This window comes from Monodon monoceros, unplaced genomic scaffold (genome assembly GCF_005190385.1).
Source record: "Monodon monoceros isolate NGI ecotype Baffin Bay Population unplaced genomic scaffold, NGI_Narwhal_1 Super_Scaffold_18, whole genome shotgun sequence".
Classification (NCBI taxonomy): Eukaryota; Metazoa; Chordata; class Mammalia; order Artiodactyla; family Monodontidae; genus Monodon; species Monodon monoceros.
This window is the reverse complement of record NW_021703774.1, coordinates 137,553,744-137,575,537: the sequence shown is the minus strand read 5'-3', so window position 1 is coordinate 137,575,537 and position 21,794 is coordinate 137,553,744. Positions and strand designations below refer to the sequence as shown.

Genomic DNA, 21,794 nt, shown 5'->3' with positions numbered 1-21,794 from the left:
CTCCACGTTCCGTCAGCAGCCAGCCCTTCCGCCCCGCCCATCTAAGGAGGGGACGCAGGACGTACATCCGTCAACGGGCAGAGGCCATCATTGATTCCGTATGCTACGCCGTTCGCGCAAGAAAGTGCCCGACTCTAAAACATTTCCGGGTTCAAGATGGTCGCCCAAACTATTTAGTGAGACTTCCTCTATCCTTCTCCATTCCACTCCGGGTTTTTAACCTGGATGTGACGTCCTAAAGGACCCGACGGAAATAGAACGGAAGGAGGTGTAAAATGGCGAACCGTACTGTAAAAGATGCGCACAGCATCCACGGCACCAACCCTCAGTATCTGGTGGAGAAGATCATTCGGACGCGCATTTATGAGTCCAAATACTGGAAAGAGGAGTGCTTTGGCCTTACAGGTGAGCAAGAGCGCGCCGATACCCCCGCCCCAACGCCGGTCATCTTGTGGCCCAGTTCTCCAGACCAGTCCGATAGGACTGGCCCCTGGGGGTGAGACTAGAGGGGAATCATTGACAGTCATTCAGAAAAATCTGAGCGCCTACTCTGTGCCTAGTCTTGTGTTGGGCTTTGGGAACACAGATGGATCTGATAGGACCTCATTCGGAAGGGTGTCACGTTGCGGTTCTTTGAGTCATTACATGTTTAATGATAACTTGCTGGGTTCCAAACAGTGTTAAGCACAGGGACCCTGAAGGTCTTAAAGGAATGTCAGTATGCTTGAAACCAATTCATTATCTTCCTATACTCAAATCTGGACCATTTGCAGTATTTCCACATCCCAGTCCTAATATAAATATATGCTATTCAGAGAAATATTCCAGGTAGTCTTTGGTCTTTGTTTAATTCTGGCTCCTCTTTTGGAGCTGTGTTACCCCAGCGAACTGTGGCTTTCTTTACTGTAAAACGAGCATAGTAATACTGAACTTAAAGGTCAAAGGGTTGTTCTAAGGATTAAATGAAATGTATAAAAAGTGTTTGGTATAATAAAAGGAATCCAAATCGGAAAAGAAGAAGTAAAGCTGTCACTGTTTGCAGATGACATTATACTATATAGAGAGAATCCTAAAGATGCTACCAGAAAATCAATGAATTTGGTAAAGTAGCAGGATACAAAATACACAGAAATCTCTTGCATTCCTATACACTAATGATGAAAAATCTGAAAGAGAAATTAAGGAAACACTCCCATTTACCACTGCAACAAAAAGAATAAAATACCTAGGAATAAACCTGCCTAAGGAGACAAAAGACCTGTATGCAGAAAATTATAAGCCACTGATGAAAGAAATTAAAGATGATACAAACAGATGGAGAGATATACCATGTTTTTGGGTTGGAAGAATCAACATTGTGAAAATGACTATACTACCCAAAGCAATGTACAGATTCAATGCAATCCCTATCAAACTACCACTGGCATTTTTCACAGAACTAGAACAAAAAATTTCACAATTTGTATGGAAACACAAAAGACCCCGAATAGCCAAAGCAATCTTGAGAAAGAAAAATGGAGTTGGAGGAATCAGGCTCCCTACTTCAGACTATACTACAGAGCTACAGTAATCAAGACAGTATGGTACTGGCACAAAAACAGAAATATAGATCAATGGAACAGGATAGAAAGCCCAGAGATAAACCCACACACATATGGTCACCTTATTTTTGATAAAGGAGGCAAGAATATACAATGGAGAAAAGACTTCCTCTTCAATAAGTGGTGCTGGGAAAACTGGACAGCTACATGTAAAAGAATGAAATTAGAACACTCCCTAACACCATACACAAAAATAAACTCAAAATGGATTAAAGACCTAAATGTAAGGCCAGACACTATAAAACTCTTAGAGGAAAACATAGGCAGAACACTCTATGACATAAATCACAGCAAGATCCTTTTTGACCCATCTCCTAGAGAAAGGGAAATAAAAACAAAAAAAAAAATGGTACCTAATGAAACTTAAAAGCTTTTGCACAGCAAAGGAAAACATAAACAAGACGAAAAAAGTGTTTGGTATAGATACAGCTATATGTTAATAAAAAGCACTCAGTAATCAGTGGTGGCGGTGGTGCTGTTACCATTGTTAACTACTGCTCTGCTGTTACTGCTCTGCCACCATCCTAGCTGTGTGTCCATGGACGAGTCATATTGTTTCTCTGAGTCGCCATTAAATTTTGGAGTCATGTAAGGTTTACTTTGGGGGCTTTTTCTCATTCCATAGTTTTCTTCTTGGATGATATCCGTACCACAGTTACCTCATATATATAGATGCCTTTAAATTTATCTCTGCAGCCCAAATCTCTCCCTGAGATCTAAGTCTCTGATTCCAAGGCATGCCAACTCCATATGTGCAAAAGTGAACTTATGACGTTTTTTCCCCCCCAACACTAGGTTACGTTCCCTTGTTATATATTTTCATTGCATTCTGCATCTTCTTTCAACTACTGATCACACTTTCAATATATTTTTTTAATGCTTTCTGCCTTGCCTGACTGTAAACTCCATAAGAGTAGTCATTGTGTCCCTCTTCTTTATCCCTCTACCTGTATCTCTGCTACTTGGCACCTAACTATAAATTGCCAACTGTAATATGGAATGAATTAATATAGAAATTATCCTAAGGGAACTTGGAGAAGTCTGATTTATAAAGTGATTTCCCATTAATAGTACCTAACCTTTATTTATTTATTTATTATCTGTGTGTCAGGTAGGTATTAGCATTTGTTTCTATTATCTCATTTGATTCTTACTATAGCCCTTAACTTTGTACCTTTATTATTCAAATTTGAACTGACAGGCTCAAAGAGAAGTGAAATGACTTGCCCTAGTTCACACAGCTAGTGTTTGATTTTTTTTTAAAAATATATTTATTTGGCTGAGCCGGGTCTTAGTTGTGGCATGTGGGATCTTTAGTTCTGGCACGTGGTATCTAGTTCCCTGACCAGGGACTGATCCCGGGCCCCCTGCATTGGGAGTGTGGAGTCTTAACCACTGGACCACCAAGGAAGTCCCTAGTGTTTGATTTTTTTTTTTATACAGCAGGTTCTTATTAGTTATCTATTTTATACATATTAGTGTATGTATGTCAATCCCAATCTCCCAATTCATCACACCACCACATCCACCCCACCCCCCACCCCACCTCTGCCGCTTTCCCCCCTTGGTGTCCATACGTTTGTTCTCTACATCTGTATCTCTATTTCTGCCTTGCAAATCAGTTCATCTGTACCATTTTTCTAGATTCCACATATATGCGTTAATATACAATACTTGTTTTTCTCTTTCTGACTTACTTCAGTCTGTATGACAGTCTCTGGGTCCATCCACGTCTCTACAAATGACCCAGTTTTGTTCCTTTTTATGGCTGAGTAATACTCCATTGTATATAGGTACCACATCTTCTTTATCCATTTGTTTGTTGATGGGCATTTAGGTTGCTTCCATGCCCTGGCTATTGTAAATAGTGCTGTAGTGAACATTGGGGTGCATGTGTCTTTTTGAATTATGGTTTTCTCCAGATATATGCCCAGTAGTGGGATTGCTGGGTCATATGGTAATTCTACTTTTAGTTTTTTAAGGAACCTCCATACTGTTCTCCATAGTGGCTGTATCAATTTACATTCCCACCAACAGTGCCAGAGGGTTCTCTTTTCTCCACACCCTCTCCAGCATTTGTTTGTAGATTTTCTGATGATGCCCATTCTAACAGGTGTGAGGTAATACCTCATTGTAGTTTTGATTTTCATTTCTCTAATAATTAGTGATGTTGAGCATCTTTTCATGTGCTTCTTGCCCATTTTTATGTCTTCTTTGGAGAAATGTCTATTTAGGTCTTCTGCCCATTTTTTGATTGGGTTGTTTTTTTTTTTAATATTGAGCTGCAATGAGCTGTTGATATATTTTGGAGATTAATCCTTTGTCAATTGATTTGCTTGCAAATATTTTCTCCCATTCTGAGGGTTGTCTTTTGGTCTTGTTTATGGTTTCCTTTGCTGTGCAAAAGCTTTTAAGTTTCATTAGGTCCCATTTGTTTATTTTTGTTTTTATTTCCATTACTCTAGGAGGTGGGTCAAAAAAGATCTTGCTGTGATTTATGTCAAAGAGCGTTCTTCCTCTGTTTTCCTGTAAGAGTTTTATAGTGTCCAGTCTTACATTTAGGTCTTTAATCCATTTTGAGTTTATTTTTATGTATGGTGTTAGGGAGTGTTGTAATTTCGTTCTTTTACGTGTAGCTGTCCAGTTTCCCAGCACCACTTATTGAAGAGACTGTCTTTTTTCCATTGTATATTTTTGCCTCCTTTTGTCATAGATTAGTTGACCATAGGTGCGTGGGTTTATCTCTGTTCCATTGATCTGTATTTCCCTAGTGTTTGATTTTGACAACAGTATTGGAAGGTTATTATCCCCATTGTCTAGATGAAGTTCGCTCAAGGTTGTGTAGCTATTGAGGAGTTGTTTGTTGTTATTGTTTTGTTTCTTCTAACTCTTAATCTGGCTTTTTTTTCTCCTAACATGATGCCAAGCACGGACTCTGAAGTTAGACTGCTTGGATTAAAACCCAGGCCCTGCCACTTTCTGGCTGTGGACCTTGAGCACATCACTTAATCTTTCTTAGCCCTCATTTTCCTGGCTGAAAACAAGGGCAGTGCTAGAACTTACCTCCATGGCTTGTTGTGAAGATTAAATGAAATAATATGAAATGCTTAGCAGAGTACCTGTTATATAATAATCTTTCAGTGTATATTGACTGCTGCTATTATTATTAATTATTATTACACTCTTGTTCTCCTAATATTAAACTGTTAATTCAGGAGCACCAAACGTTGAACTAGCTTTAACTTCTCTCCACTTCAAACCTGGAAAAGCTTAGTCCTGATGTGTCTGAGATGCCACTCTGTTTTTGTTTCTTAGCTGAACTTGTTGTCGATAAAGCCATGGAGTTAAGATTTGTGGGTGGTGTCTATGGTGGCAACATAAAGCCAACTCCCTTTCTGTGTTTGACCTTGAAGATGCTTCAGATTCAACCCGAGAAGGATATCATTGTAGAGTTTATCAAAAATGAAGATTTCAAGTGAGTGAAATGTTTATTAGCTAATATAAAAACTTCAATTTCATGGTCCAGAATTTGGCTTTAGTTAAGAGGAGTGAAAACAGTGTATCTCATTTCCACAGAGTTCCACTCTAGGATTTTGCTCTTGAGCCTCTTGAGTTTGTGTTTTGTCTGTTTTGATTATATTGACCTTCTCCTTCACTGTCTCAGTCTTGATGGCTTTTCCCAAAAAAACAGTATTTCACAAACTCACTGAGCATATATTAAGCAGAAGTGAGTGCCTAATATGTTGGTAGCAGTGAATGCTTAAGGATGAAGAAAACAACATAGTGTGGTAAAGAAGAGGGAAACTTTGGTGTTAAATGTAGGTTCATGTCCAGACCCTGTTACTTATTAACTGTGACCTTGGAGAAGTTACTTAATTTTCTAAATTTTACTTTATTTACCTATAAAATGAAACAGTAATAGCAACTCAGGATAGATGTGAGGATTAAGGAAGACAGAACAGTAAATCTCCCAACACAGTGCCTGTTGCAGGGTCCTGTTGCAGGGTGTACAGCCCAAAAATATAAGCTGCTCTTATTATTTTATTATCCATTTTCAAGGAGCTCACAGACAAGTATAGGAGACAGACATAATAATAGATTATTATGTGCCACCCTCTATTCTAAAAAATTTAATATAATAATTTATTTAAACTTCACAAAACCCTGTAAAATTATTATCCCTATTATATAGGGGAGGAAACTGAGGCAGAGAGAGATTGGTTTCCCCAAGGTCAAATGCTGGTAAGTGGCAAAGCTAGTTTCAGTGTCCATATCCTTTGCCACTCTATTTTGTTTGTCATATACAGAAACTGTTGAGTTTCAAATGCCTACTCTTTATCCAAGTGGAGATTTGAGTGGGTAGTTGGGATATAGGAGAAAGGGAGAAGAAAGGAATCTTACAAACATTAATGGCTAGAAAACAGCTAACTTTTATTAGGCACTTACTGTGTGCTAGCTATATGCTATGCTTAGCACGTTACATACATTTTTTACTTAATACACCAAGCCATCAAATTAGGGACTATCAGGTACATTTCATAAGGATTGAGAAAGCAAGTAAATTGCCCAGTGTTACAGAGTTAGTAAATAGTGGAATCAGAATTTGAACCCAGATGACTGACTTTTTTCCATAACCAGCATTCTGCTTCCTAGCAACAATTTGTATATTCATGTCTATGTAAATTGGTTGTATTGTTAGTAAATAAATCTTATACTTTCGGTTGTTAAATTTAGTATCTCATTTGATTCTTAAAATAATCCCATGAAGTAAATAGGTTGTATCTTAGTTTTACAGATGATATAATAGACCCTGAAAGTTGAGCAGCATATCCTAAGTAACCACAGCCAGTAAGTGGTAGAATGAGAACTTGAACACAGGTCTCCATATTTTAGCTATCTTTCTACTGCCCCATGCTGCTTCTAAAAATTTAGCTTTCTCATCTGCCAAAGAGAAGAAAGAACTTGTTTATCCACTACTGTCATGAGAAAAGCCAGTTGTAAAACTCAGGAACTTTGTAGGATGGCCTGTTGTTTCACTGTCATCTATCTGTCAGGTATGTCCGCATGTTGGGAGCACTTTACATGAGGTTGACAGGCACTGCAATTGATTGCTACAAGTACTTGGAGCCTCTATACAACGACTATAGAAAAATCAAGAGCCAGAACCGAAATGGAGGTGAGTATGGTGCCAGGTGTCTAGACCTTCATCCCTGAGCCAGTTTTTATTTCACCAGTATCTCTAGTGTCACATTGTCACATACATTGTGAGTGTTGCTCTTAATCCAGATTGTTACTGCCTTTAGTCAGGTCCTCCTTCTCTCTCATGGGGAGTAGCACTCCATTAGACTACTAGCTTCCTTTCGACCTTACCCAGTCTGCCCGTCTGCCTGTCTTTCCAACTGCATCTCATGTTAATCCTTGCTTTGCATCATGTGCTCCATCCCATAAAGACCTAGCTCCTGAATGACCTTCACTGTAAAATCCTTCTCCAGACCTCCCAGGCAAGGTTAGTTTTCCATACATTACACCTTCAGAGTTCTTTCTACTGGCCTCTCTTGTACGATACTTCACCCTGCAGTATATAGACCGTACTCATGCTTATGTAGGAATCCCACTGAAAAATAATAAGTGTATCCAGGAGGGGCAGCTCCATACCTTTTACAAAGAGACATATTTTGTGGTAAAATGGGATTCAGGGAATGCAGTCAGAACTTTTTCTCACTTAGTATCATAACAAAAGGCTAGTAGCATTTGTCTTTACCCTCTACATATTACACTAAGGAGTAGAAGTTAAGAATTTGGTATTATTCTTTAAACTTTTATTAACTTATTCATTCATTGAATAAATACATATTAGGTGTCAATGTTATGGCAGGTACTATGCTATGTACTGAAAATAATATGGTGAACAAGATGGACATGGTCATGGCCATCATGAAATTACTTAGTTATGACTATATTATGTTAAACTAAGATAGGAGTTTTAAACCTAGTGACAATTTGGGCCAGATATTTCTTCGTTGTGGGGAGCTGTCCAGTGCATTATAGGATGTTTAGCAGCGTCCCTGGCTTCTACCCACTAGAGCACCCCATAGTTGCAGGGGGCAACACTACTGAACTAAGAACCAAGAACCACTGAACTAAGGTAATGTTTACCATAGAAATTCTAAGAAGCTATTGCTCTACTTACCATATAAGATACATGATTCTTAAAAATAGCAAATCACTATGTTGTACACCTGGAACTAATATAATGTTGTAAGTCAATTATACATCAATTTAAAAAAACTTTGCTGACTCATGCAGGGGAAAAGATACATATTCTATATTCAGGAACTTAGTGGGTTCACATGAGAAATTGTACTTGAGTTATAAATTTTATTCATGAACATTACCCCATTACAATTCAGGACTCTTTGTGCTTGTTTTTTGTGTCTCTCCTGCTAATTGGGACAGCTTCATTCATCCCTTTATCCCCAGCTCCTAGAAGAGGCATGGCACATAAATGGCCTCAATAAAAGGGAGTTGAATGAATGAAGATAGGTGGTGATGACAAGAATATAAAAGGCTGTAGTTTGAGCCCAGGTTTGACAGTAGTCCCTTCAGTGTAACTGCCACACTGCAATAGCTTTATTAGTGAATGTGCAGGCAAAGGGAAGCTGCAGAGAATTCACACTTTCTATACCAAGTACCCTGTTAGATATCTTACATAAAGAATCTTACACTTCTTTTACTTTTTGGCTATTTAAATTTATTTCCTAGTTACTTGAGCTTATTATTTTTCTTTCAGAGTTTGAACTGATGCATGTGGATGAATTTATTGATGAACTACTGCACAGTGAGAGAGTCTGTGATATCATTCTGCCCCGGCTACAGGTAAGAGATAAAGGTCATACACACACAATACACAGTACACAATAAAATGTGTGTAAAGATCTCTTTACACGCATACATGATAAAACACCATGGAGCTCAGAATCTTTTTTTTTAATTGAAGTATAGTTGATGTACAATATTATGTAAATTATAGGTATACAGTATAGTGATTTACAGTTTTTAAGGGTTCTACTCCATTTATAGTTATTATAAAATATTGGCTATATTCCCTGCATTGTACAGTATATCCTTAGAGTTTATTGTATACCTAATAGTTTGTTCCTCTTAATTCCCTCCCCCCCTTCCCTCTCCCCTCTGGTAACCACTAGTTTGTTCTCTGTATCTGTGAGTCTGCTTCTTTGTTACATTTACTAGTTTGTTGTATTTTTTAGATTCTACATATAAGTGATATCATACAGTATTTGTCTTTCTCTCTCTGATTTATTTCACTTAGAATAATATCCTCCAATACTGTATAGCACAGGGAACTGTGCTCAGTACTCTGTAATAACCTAAATGGGAAAATAATTTGAAAAAGAATAGATACAAGTATATGTATAACTGAACCACTTTACTGTACAGCTGAATCATTTTACTGTACACTGTACTGTACTCCATTATGAAATAAAATTTTTTAAATAAATAAATAATTTTAAAATAATAATAATATCCCCCAAGTCCATCCATGTTGCTGAAAATGGCAAAATTCCATTCTTTTTTATGGCTGAGTAGTATTCCATTGTGTATATATATACTGCATTTTCTTTTTTGTTCCAAATATACATATATTATTATATTTCTTTATAAAAAATTAATGTAATTATGACAATATACTTTAGGTTTTTTAAAAAAATTTTTATTGGAGTATAGTTGATTTACAAGGTTGTATTAGTTTCAGGTGTACAGTAAAGTGAATCAGTTATACATATATCCACTCTTTTTTAGATTCTTTTCCCATATAGGTCATTACAGAGTATTGACTAGAGTTGCCTGTGCTATACAGTAGGTCCTTATTAGTTATCTATTTTATATATAATAGTGTGTATATGTCAATCCCAATCTCCCAATTTATCTCTCCCCCCTCTTCCCCCTCTGCTAACCATAAGTTTGTTTTCTGCATCTGTGACTATTTCTGTTTTGTAAATCAGTTCATTTTTACCATTTTTTTAAGATTCCACATATAAGTGATATCATATATTTGTCTTTCTCTGTCTGACTTCACTCAGTATGACAATCTCTAGGTCCATCCATGTTTCTGCAAGTGGCATTATTTTGTTCTTTTTAATGGCTGAGTAATATTCCATTGTATATATGTACCACATCTTCTTTATTCATTCATCTGTTGATGGACACTTAGGTTGCTTCCATGCCTTGGCAATTGTAAATAATACTTCTGTGAACATTGGTGTGCATGTATCTTTTCAAATTAGTGGTTTTGGGTTTTTTTGGGTATTTACCCAAGAGTGGAATTGCTGAGTCATATGGCAGTTGTGTTATTTTTTTTGAGAAACCTCCATAATGTTTTCCACAGTGGCCGCACCAATTTACATTCCCACCAATACTATATGAGGGTTCCCTTTTCTCCACATCCTCGCCAACATTTGTTATTTGCATTTTTTGTGATGATAGCCATTCTGACAAGTGTGAGGTGATATCTCATTGTGGTTTTTTTGATTTGCATTTCCCTGATGATTAGTCATGTTGAACATCTTTTCATGTGCCTGTTGGCCATGTGCATGTCCCCTTTGGAAAAATATCTATTTACTTCTTCTGCCCATATTTTTTAATGGGGTTGTTTGCTTTTTTCTTATGGTCCTCCTAATTAGCAGTCTTCATGTCTATGAGAAAGATGGGAGATTGGGAGTGAGAAGAAAACAGAAAAAGTGATTGAAGGGTAGGGCTTTAAAAGTGAATAACACAAGAAAATTTTGTTCTTTAAAATGTTATATTATTAAGGAGATTGTAGTAGAGTAGGTTTTTAAGCTTTGTGAGCAGTTTTTCAAATTGATCTTCATATAAAAATCTAGGATATAAAACAGATGAAAGGAAGGTCAGGAATGGGAGACTGACCCACCTTAAATATCATCTTTATCGTCTTACCTCCCTTTCCTAGTGAGAAATGATTGTCCGTGAAGCATCTTTCAAGAATGAGTCTTACAGCATGTGATTTTAAAAATAATATTGTAAAATACAAAGAGAAAACAGATATAGTAGGTAGCCTAAAGAGAAAGGGAATGGTCTGTAGTGGAGAGTTGAAATTTATCCATGTTGTTGCACATTTCAATAGTTTTTTATTTCATTTGTTGCTGAATAGTATTCCATTGTATAGATATACCACAATTTGTTTACCCATTCATCTGTTTATGCAGAATTGCAGGGTACAAGGTCAATGTACAAAAATCGGTTGTATTTCTGTACACTAGCTATAAACAACTGGAATTTGAAATTTTGCTAAAAAGGTACCATTTACAACAGCATCAAAAAATTTAAAATAGGGCTTCCCTGGTGGCGCAGTGATTGAGAGTCCACCTGCCGATGCAGGGGACACGGGTTCGTGCCCCGGTCCGGGAAGATCCCACATGCCGCGGAGTGGCTAGGCCTGTGAGCCATGGCCGCTGAGCCTGTGCGTCCGGAGCCTGTGCTCCGCAACGGGAGAGGCCACAACAGTGAGAGGCCCGCGTACGGGGAAAAAGAAAAAAAATTTTTAAATAATTAAGGATAATTTTGTCAAAAGATGTGTAAGACTTAAAAGTATAAAACATTGCATTACTGATGGAAATGAAAGAAGACTTAAGTAAATGGAGATATATCATGTCCGTGGTATATTTTATACCATGACTTAGAATTGTTAAGTTGTCAATTCTCCCAAATTAATCTGTAGATTCAATTCAGTTCCAGTCAAAATCCAAATAAAATTTGATATAACTTGACAAACTGATTCTCAAATTTATATGAATATGCAGAGGACCTAGAATATCTAAAACAACTTTGAAAAAGAACAAATTAGGAGGACAAACACTACCTGATTCCAAGACAGTGTTGTGTTGGCATAAAGCTAGATAAGTAAATAAATGGAACAAAGTATAGGGACCAGAAATAAGTGTACATATATATGGTCAGTTGGTTTTCTACAGAGATGTTAGGGCAATACAATTGAGAAAGGATAATCTTTTCCACAAATGGTGCTAAAACAGTTGAATAGCCATATGGAAACCAATGAATCTCTACCCTTAGCTCATAAACTTGAAGGGGATAATAGTCTCATAAAAGCTAAGAGTATAACATAAAGAAGGAAAACATAGGTGAAAATCTTAGTGACCTTGGGTTTGACAAATTCCTATAATAAGACATAAAACCATGAATTATTTATTAAAAATTAATAAATTGGCCTTTATAAAAATTAAAAACTTGCCTTTCAAAGGACACTATTACAAAACTAAAAAGGCAGGCCACAGACTGGAAGAATATATTTGTGCAACATATATCCACCAAAGTTCTTGAATCTACACTATATAAAGGACTCTTGAACTGAATAACAACTCAGTGGACAAATGAACAAAAGAGTCTAACAGACATTTTACCAAAGAAAATATATAGTTGGCCAATGGCACATAAAAAGTTGTTCCATACCGTTAATCATTATGGAAATGCAAATTAAAGGCACAGTAATATACACTACATACCTAGTAGAATGTGTAAAATCAGACCCTGACCCTATCAGGTGTTGGCGAGGATGTGGAGGAACTGGAAGTCTCCATATCCTATTGGTGACAATATAAAATGGTACAGTACTCTTTGGAAAAGTTTGCCAGTTTCTTAAGAAGTTAACCATACAATCCAGCTATTCCACTTCTAGGTATTTACTTGAGAAATGAAAGCTCATGTCCACACAAAGACATAAGCACAGATAATCATAACAGTTTTATTTGTAATGGCCAGAAACTGGAAACAGCCCAAATGTCCATCAAGTGAATGGACACAAATTGTGATGTGTCCATACATTGGTACTACTCAGCAGCAAAAATGAACTATGGATGCACAACAGCGTGGATGAATCACAAAGTAATTGCGCTGAGTGAAAAAAGACAAAAAGCTGTATGTACTGTATAATTCCTTTCTAATAAATGTAAACTATAGTGACAAAAAGGAACAGTGGTTGCCTAGGTGCAGGGTAAGGGAGTGGGGAGGAAAGGGAATGAGAAATCACAAAGGAGCACAAGTAAACTGTTGCGTGGGGTGGATTTATCCATTATATTGATATAGTGGCTTACAGTTGTATACAGTACAACTCAACACTCATCAAATTGTATACTTTAAAAATGTACAGTTTATTGTGCATCGATTATACCTCGGTGAAACTATAAAAAAGTCATTGGAATACCTGTAGAGTAAGAGTCTTTTGCTCTTAGTGCTCTACTATTCTCTTATTCTGATGTTTATGTAAGAATCAGCAGCATTAATGAAAGGGTCACAGAAACAGTGTTTAAGATGGGGGATGGGAGCAAATTCTTAAGTTTTAAGCAACCACAGAAACCCAAACTGGGAGGATCCAGAACTTCAGGTCTCTTTTTTGATCCTACTGCAGCTCAGTAATTTTGAAGCAATTTGCTGTATCCCACCTGCTTTTGAGGTGCTCATTTCCTTGCTAGATATAAACTAAAAGGAATAATTTAAAGATTAAAGGTCACATAGTATATGATTCTCTTTATACGGTATATTCAGACTAGGCAAATACATAGAGACAAAGCAGATTCGCGGTTACCAGGGGTTTCGGGAAAGGGGGAATGAGGAGTGATTACTTAATAGGTATGGGGTGTTTTTCTGGTGTGATGAGAAAGTTTTTAAACTAGTGAGAGGTGGTCATGAAATAGCATTGAATTTTATACTTTAAAATTGTTAATTGTGTATTATGTGAATTTCACCTCAATAAAAAACAGATCAAAGGGATCTGAAAAACTTCAAAGTAGAGAATAGAATGGATTACAGATACATAATAAATGGGTGAGGTAAATTTGCTCGAGGCAGCAAACCAGATGGATAAATGTAGTTGGTAGATGAGTGCTCACACTTAAATGCAATGAACCACTCCTCCTCCACAGTGACTCAGTTACAGAAAATCCTAGAAAATAATCCTGAAAATTATTTCTTCTTTTCCATATTGGCTACTGTAGACTGTGTAGTGAAAAGAATGACATTTAAAATCTGAAAACCTGATTTCAGGGCCCAATTCTCACATTTATTATCCTTAGCTGCGACTCTTATTTTTAGAAATACTGCAAGAAATGGAATATTCTGAAGTGCAGTCAGTTGTAAGTAAGGGTTCCAAAGCTCGGTCATCTCTAAGCAAGCATATTGATGCAAATGAGGTAGTCTGCCTGGAGGCTAGAAGGAAAGACCACAAAGCAACCCTCACTGAGGAGAGAGAAATTGAAATATGACTGATATCTGTTATGTCACCAAGGGGTGTGTTCTGGTGTGGGCCTCTCTATGTCCTGGATGAAATGACCCTTAAGACCACCTTCTGCTTTGATTTCTATTCCTATTAAGCAACTCATAGGGCATCAATTTAGCTTCTCATGTGCCCTGACATTGGCAAGGAGTTGCTCTGGAATGAATTCTAATTTTGTCAAACACAAATACTGTAAGTTAATACACTGACTTCAGTCACTTCCAAGTCTGGTGAACATTAGGGATTCTAGACGCCCTGTCTGATGCAGTCCTAGATCCCAGACTGTGGTGATCCTTTCCAAGGAGCCCTTTTTCAAGGGATTGATTTCACTAAATGGCATCTTTGTCTCATTTCTCCTAATCTTCATAGAATTTTGTTAGTGATGAGAGCAAAATAGAGAACAAATGTTACTATTTATTTTAGGGCTATCCAATGATCTCTATGTCCTTGGCACAAAAAATGGTAAGGGGTCTTATGACCCAGTCCATTTGTCAGTTTTAAACTCACCTTTGCCTTTCAGGTCCTTAGTCACTCAGTAAGGACTGCTAAGCCACATCTTAGAAGAAATGGAACCAGGAAATGGATTGTTTATATCCTGAGCCTTGTTCAAAATGCATGACTGTAGACAGCTACCCTAAATCCTGGGTCTAGTCGAGAGTTGGTGCTACTTCAGAGCAGGACCCAAACCCCCAAACTGGGCTGAGTCTCAATGGATCTCTTGGGTTAGATTCTGGTCTGAGCCTCTCCTGGCAGAACTACCAGCCAACACAGTCTCAAACTATTGGCCCTTGTGTGTGAAGCCCATATTTTTTTATTCAAGGCTATACCTATACTGATTGATATTCTAGTGACCTTAGAATATAAGATCACAGGGAATAGAGGCAATAGAAAAGTGATGCTCTCTTCCACTTTGTATTTATCTCTTTACAGGGGAACTTAAAAAAAATATATAGATTCCAGGTATGCGAAACTCCTTAGGAAAATCTTGAATTGTCTAGGATGTCTTTGAAATGAAATTGCCTCACCTGCTGCACCATAGGTTTTCTCTCACTCCCAGAAGCCCAGTGTTGCAGCTTCAGGACATAGAGGAGATAGCAAGCCCCCCCAACTCTCACTGTGTTCTCTGTAGAAACGCTATGTGCTAGAGGAAGCTGAGCAACTGGAGCCTCGGGTTAGTGCTCTAGAAGAAGACATGGATGATGTGGAGTCCAGCGAAGAGGAAGAAGAAGAGGATGAGAAGGTCAGACACCTGGGAGCTTAAGGGCTGGAGGAGGGAAAGTTACAGGGAATGGGAATGGTCTTTTTTGTTTTCAAACTTTAATTTTTAACTTTCTTCAACCAAAAAATACAATATGTAGTCATTAAGAGTATAGGATTTAGAGTTAAATAGACCTTGATCCATATCTCAGCTTTGCTGTTTACTAGCTGTATAATCTTGTGCAAATTACATAATCACCATTTTCTCTTCTATAAAGCAAGGATTATGAAACCTTTCTTTTAGGACTGTTGTGAGCATTAAATGAAATTATATATTATATACATAAAGCCATTAGCTTTGGGACATAATTGCCTAATAAGTGGTAGCTATTAAAATAAATACTTCGGACAAAAACAATACTCTTCATAATTGAATGCATACTAAGGAGTAAGCCTAGTTTAGGGGGAAAAAACCACCTACTGCATGGTCATGTTCTTTCACTACTTGTTAAAATGCTGAAAAGTTGAAAACAAGCAAGCTGTCAGGGAGCAGTCAGGTAAACTATTATAGCAATTCAACAGACTATTAGGCCGCCATTAAAAGTATTATGAAAAGTATATGATAGGGACTTCCCTGGCGGTCCGGTGGTTAAAACTCCACGCATCCACCGCAGGGGGCGCGGGTTCGATCCCTGGTCAGGGAACTAAGATCTGGCATAACGTGTGGTGTGGCCCAAAGAAAAAAAAAGTATATGATAATGTGGAAATGATTGTGGTAAAGTTAAAAAAAAAAAAAAAAGGATCTAAAACATTTGTGATTAAAATTATAAGAATATGTATAGAAAAAGGCTGGGGGAAATATAAGAAATTCTGGCCTATGGATACTGAGACAGTGTAGATGGAAGTGTAGCTCTGAGCTAGTAGGCTCCATCTAAGTTAAGTACTAAAGGAAGTGCAATCATTCATGAATTGAAAGCCAGGCAAGGCTGAGGTGCTTCTTCTGTGGTGAGAGGACCAAAAGTAGGCATTCTTTTTTTTTTTTTAATGGAAAATTTAATCATATACCAAAGTGGAGAGAATGTGCCTCCATCTACCCATCACCTAGCTTCAACAATGATCAACTCAGCTGTTTTGTTTCCTCCACATCTCTACCCAATTGTCCCTCACCAGTTACCTTGAAGCAGATCACAGCCATCATATATTTCATATTTCAGAAAAGACATGGGCCCCTTTTTTAAGCGAAACTATATACCATCATCACCCCCCAAATGAACAGTGATGCCTTAATCTCATTAAATATTCAGTGTTCACATTTCCCCAGCTATCCTACATTTTTAACAGTCTGAACTAGTATTCAAACAAGGTCCATAAATTGTAACTGGTTCATCTTGTAGTCTGTCAGTTCCATCCATTGTTAATTTTTCCTCTTGCAGATTTTAAATATATCAGGTCATAACATTCTGTACAAATGCTCACAATCTGTATTTTTGTGATTGTGTCCCTGTGGTATCACTTATCATGTTCATTTGTCCCTTGTATTTTCTGTAAACTAGTACTTGAGTCTAGAGGCTTTAATTGGATTTGGGGTTTTTATCCCCTTTGGAGTGGAGCAACACTACTTCATAGGTAATAGTGTGTACTGCCCCCAGGATGAGCAAAGTCTGGCTGTCTCTCTTTTTGTAATATTAGGAGCCACTGATGATCTTTGCCTAGATCCATTAGGGGTTGTAAAACGGTGATATTCTAATTATTTCTTCATCATTTGTTACCTGTAACACTGCTATAAAGAGAAACCTCCCAAATCAACATTTAGTTTTTCATAGGTACAGTTTATATAAGGTAAGATAAATTATTTCCCTTTATCAGTTTTTAAAATAATGAGTTGATTTGATAGTATCGTCCCAAGGAGGAAAGCTCTTTTGCCCTTGGTAACATTGTGAGTTCATGGATTTAAGCATATTTGGTGTGTTTTGGACCATTATTGTCCTTGTTGATGCTCAAATTGTCCCATCTTTGGCCAGTGGGGGCCCCTCAACTTGACTTGTGAGGCTTTTTGATACAGTCATAGTAGTCTCAGCCCCTTGCTTTCTGATATATGTTCTAGTCATGTCTTGTTACCTTCTAGCCTGGACCTAGAATTAGCCAGTTTTCCAAGAAGCCCTTGGTTGCATTAATTGGGATATGATATTTAGAGACCACAGTCTGGGCTCATTGCTACAGCTGTGTTTCTAGGACTTTACAGTTAACAAAGCTAGAGGAAAATTTTTTTTAAGCTTCAAGTACACTATGAGTTTGTACTTATTAATCTTATCGCTCTTACACCTGCATCTCTTTTCTTTCACGTTGGAAATCCCATCTTCTTAAGAAGCATACTTACTTACCTCTCACTACTCTTACATAGTCCCAGAATAATGGTACCAGCACTAAACAATAATGGATTAGAAACATTAAAAAAATTTTGTTTGCCTGTTTTGTCCTTAGGGTTATCCATGTATTCAAATTACTGTTTTAAAGTCACTTGGAGGTGGAATTTGGGACAGAATGGGGAGGAGAGTGTAAACTGTGTTCCTAGATGGTTGTCTATAAGCCTGTGCTCATCACTGACCCATTCTAACTCTTTTCCAGTTGGAAAGAGTGCCGTCACCTGATCACCGCCGGAGAAGCTACCGAGACTTGGACAAGCCCCGGCGCTCTCCCACACTACGCTATCGGAGGAGTAGGAGTCGGTCTCCCAGAAGGTTAGGGCCCTAGTCATTGGCCTCTTCCAGGGAGACTTTAAGCACTGTAGCATAGAAGTTTGGACTTCATGGAAGGAAAAATGCCAGCCTATGGATAATGTCTGCTTGTCAATGTATTAGTTGCTACAAAACAACCACTCACAAAACCTCAGTGGCAGACATTTATTTAGTTCACAGGTCTGTGGTCAGTGGTTTAAGCTGGGCTTAGATAGGAGGTTTTTTGAGTATAAACTATGGTCCCTTATCTGGTGCAATCAGTTGTCTTTTGGCTAGTATAGGACAGCCTTAGCTAGGATGACTGGAGCAGCTCATCTCTTCTCTGTGTCACATTCTAGGCTAGGTTAGGCCTGTTCCCATGGCAGTGGCAGAATACAAGAGCAAACAAGCCCAACCACGCAAGTATCTTTCCAGTATCTGCTTGCATCACATGTACAAGTATCCCATTGGCCAAAGCAAGTCACGTGGCCAATCCCAGACTTGGAGTCAGAGGGTATTAAAGTTACATGACAAAGGACATGGATAACAGAGTTGGGTGAAGAATTGGGGTAATTTTTGCAATTTACGATATCCAGTGCACCTACTAAGGTTCTTCTTTCTCTTTTTTCTTCCCGTATAGGCGGAGTCGGTCTCCCAAAAGAAGGAGGTAGGCCTTAAGTGACTTGTGATGAAGGATAGGGATTTGGGGAGGGGGATGCTGTTGTTGTGTTTATACTGTCGGACAGATGTGGGAGTCTGACCAGTTATTTCCACAGCCCCTCCCCTCGCCGAGAAAGGCATCGGAGCAAGAGTCCAAGACGTCATCGCAGCAGGTCCCGAGATAGACGGCATAGATCCCGCTCCAAGTCTCCAGGTATAGCATTTGGGCCTTTTGCTATTGGTTGTCTTAAAGAAATGTAATAGGAGCAGTTAGCCTCCTGCAGTACAGTAGTACCTTACTTTATTATTGTCTAGGAAAAAAAGAAGTGGATATAGAATTTGAAAATTAGACTTCACATCTTAACTGTCACTTACCAGCTTTGTTGATAGGAGGATGAGCTTCAGTTTTTTCATCTGAAATTATAGGAGTAAGACTTAACAGATTAGTGGTAAATACCCAATGTGATATTTTTGAAATTTAGCCATAAAGCCTTGTGAATACATATAAAGTGAGTTCAGTTCTCTGCTACCAACAGTGTCCCTATCATAGGCCTAAAAATATTAAGCTAATGAAAGGAATTGGGAGAAATGACAGTGGAGGAATAGGAGGGTAGAATCTCATTCAATAGCCTTTTCTTCCCCAGGTCATCACCGTAGTCACAGACACAGGAGCCACTCAAAGTCTCCTGAAAGGTATGGATTAACCTCTATTTTGACTTAAGAATTTCACTCTTTATTCAGAAATTAAAGTCCCAATTACAACTAAGGTGGACCTGAAATTTTCTTGTATTGATGGAGACACTCAGGAATTCTCCTTAATTACAGGACAGAGTTGGGCTGTTGCCCTGAAAATTACTAGAATTATATATACTGCGTTTTGTTTTTCCTTTGTAGGATTGCAGCTTTCGATAAAGGCATGAGCTTTAATCTCAGGAGACCTGGGGTTCAGTCCCAACTTTTAACACTTAACAGTTGAGTGACATTGGACAAGTCACTTTCATTTGATAAATTTTTATTAGAAACTTCTATATGCTGTACACTGTTAGGTGCACTCAATCTCTCAGAGGTCATTTCCTCAATGGTAAATTTTGGAGAATAATGCCTAACTTGGTGTTACTCTTAAACATAAAAACACCAAGTATATTTATGAATGTTGGGTATCATCTCTGTCCCCATCAGTGTTAGCATATCCCAGTCTTCCTCAAAAGTCCTTGCCCAGGTTCCCAAACAGCTGTTAAATTTAATGATTTGTATGTGTTGCCATTTCAGATCTAAGAAAAGCCACAAGAAGAGCCGGAGAGGGAATGAGTAACGGACTCAGTTTGGTTTTAGTCCAAGTGGCCTTCTGTGGAGATAAAGGCATCTGTCTATGTGCAAGAATGAAGATCTACTCCCCAGGCAGCTATGAGAATATTCTGGATTTTTTTTTTTTTACCAAAAGTTTCTTTACTTTTTCTTTTTTAAATGAAAGAGGTGCTGAGTTTTGTATCTTGTTTAGAATCATAATCCACATGTTTGTTTGAGAGAGAATGCTTCCTAAGGGCTGCTTTTGACCTCTTTGTACAACCAACCTTGTTTGTACTCAAATTTATGAGGGTAGAATGGACTGGAACAGAAGGTATGAAACAAGGGGAGGATGTGGCTACCTGGTAACCCTCTTGTTATTAAATTTGACACACCCATTTCCTGTTTTTCTGTGGTTTAGTTTTGGTTTACACTGTGATTAGAACTGTTCTGAGAATCCTGAGATTTGTGCTGCTGCTTGCTGTACCGTTAAAAAACCAAGTCAGTAAAATATATTAGCTCCAAGTTTTATTTCTAGCAGCAGCAAGTGGTAATAAACATGAAAACTGACTGGTTAGCAGCAGCTTTATAAGAAAAGAATGAATTCAGTTTGTAAGGCTTCTTCTGGATCATTTAACAGTTGCACTGAATGTTCAACAAACAGTAAAACTTAACACTTTTTATATAGCGTTCTTCCACAGTGTTGTTTCTTCTTCCCCACAGCCTTGAATTCCAGATTAAGGTGCTCAGCGCCTTTATAACTACGGGCATTGACATTATCAAATCTAGACGACAGTAGTAGTACGGCAACTAGGTTGAAAAAATTTGATGGAGAGAAAAGTATCTAATGCCACTCAGGGTTTTAACCTGAGTTGCTGGACAACAGCACCATTCACATAACCAGAAAATACAGCAGGAAGAGACCAGGTTTTAGAGGGGTAGGTAAGGTAGTGAGGGTTGTGGTAGTAGTGAAAATGATGCATTCAGTTTAACTTGAAGTTTAATTTGAGACAGCTAAGGTATATCTAGATAAAGCCCATACATCGTAAATAAAAGCACAGTGATCCAACCCTGAATTGACAATGTTTAGGTAATTGTGGAAGGTGTAGAATTGAATGCAGTGCCCAGGGAGATGTATGTATATGTAAGAAAAGCCAGTAATCATAGGCAACACCAACACTGTTGAGGAAGAAGTGCAAACACCGATTGAAAACTGAAATGAATCATTCAGAAAGGTAGAGGAAATAGAGTGGGTTTAGAAGCTAAGGACACAGAAGTAAAATAAGGACTGAATAGTGTCCACGGGTATTGATAATCAAGAGGGTGTTGGAGTCTTTGCTAGAAGAGTTTTGTCTACCTGTTCTTACCTTTCCTCCTTTAAAAAGGAAAAAATGATCAAATGATTTCCTGCAGCTCTGTCCTTGGCAAGAATTGTGAAGACCAACTGCCTCACAGGATCCAGTTTCTTGGGAAAGTCATATTTGGTCATAGGATAAACATCCTATTGCTTGCTGTTGAACTTAAGGACTTTTGCATCAATATTAAAGCATTTTGGGATCATATTTGAGATTTCATGTTCTTCACTGATTGCTCTCCTGATAATATCTGAGCTAATAAATGTTGTCCATAAGAGCTATTATGGTTCATCATACAACTATATATAGGACTGCCTTTAAAAATTAAATATAAGCACCTCTATTTGTATCTGCTATAGAGTCCTAGCAGTTATTTCTTTATCAAAGTGTTCTAAATGGAAAGAAATGTATGCTGGCTGAATGACCTTTGGACCAACCAAGTCATCATCCAGTATACTGTTAAAATAAAATTTTAAAAGTATACTTTATTTTTAAACTATAAAAATTTAGAAACCCACCCCAAAACCCCAATAATTTTTTTTTTTTTTTTGCGGTACACAGGCCTCTCACTGTGGTGGCCTCTCCCGTTGCAGAGCACAGGCTCCGGACGCACAGGCTCAGCAGCCATGGCTCACGGGCCCAACCGCTTCACGGCATG

The 21,794-nt window shown here is 37.9% G+C and overlaps 1 protein-coding gene across 1 annotated transcript; it reads left to right on the top strand.

Annotated features, from left to right (window-relative positions):
• Nucleotides 1-58: 58 nt before the first annotated feature.
• Nucleotides 59-20,392, top strand: PRPF38A (pre-mRNA processing factor 38A). The gene is made up of 10 exons (XM_029230153.1): nucleotides 59-405; nucleotides 4,917-5,076; nucleotides 6,656-6,777; nucleotides 8,392-8,477; nucleotides 15,056-15,166; nucleotides 17,749-17,861; nucleotides 18,478-18,504; nucleotides 18,614-18,711; nucleotides 19,142-19,190; nucleotides 19,767-20,392. Exons 1-10 carry the CDS (start codon nucleotides 276-278, stop codon nucleotides 19,807-19,809), a joined length of 939 nt encoding a protein of 312 aa, XP_029085986.1. The 5' UTR covers nucleotides 59-275; the 3' UTR covers nucleotides 19,810-20,392.
• Nucleotides 20,393-21,794: the final 1,402 nt, after the last annotated feature.

Coding starts and splice junctions, on each gene's coding strand:
- PRPF38A (XM_029230153.1), top strand. CDS start 276: ATGGCGAACCGTACTGTAAAAGATGCGCACAGCATCCACGGCACCAAC. Junction 17,862..18,477: donor AGGAGTCGGTCTCCCAGAAG/GTTAGGGCCCTA, acceptor CTTCCCGTATAG/GCGGAGTCGGTCTCCCAAAA. Junction 19,191..19,766: donor CACTCAAAGTCTCCTGAAAG/GTATGGATTAAC, acceptor TTGCCATTTCAG/ATCTAAGAAAAGCCACAAGA.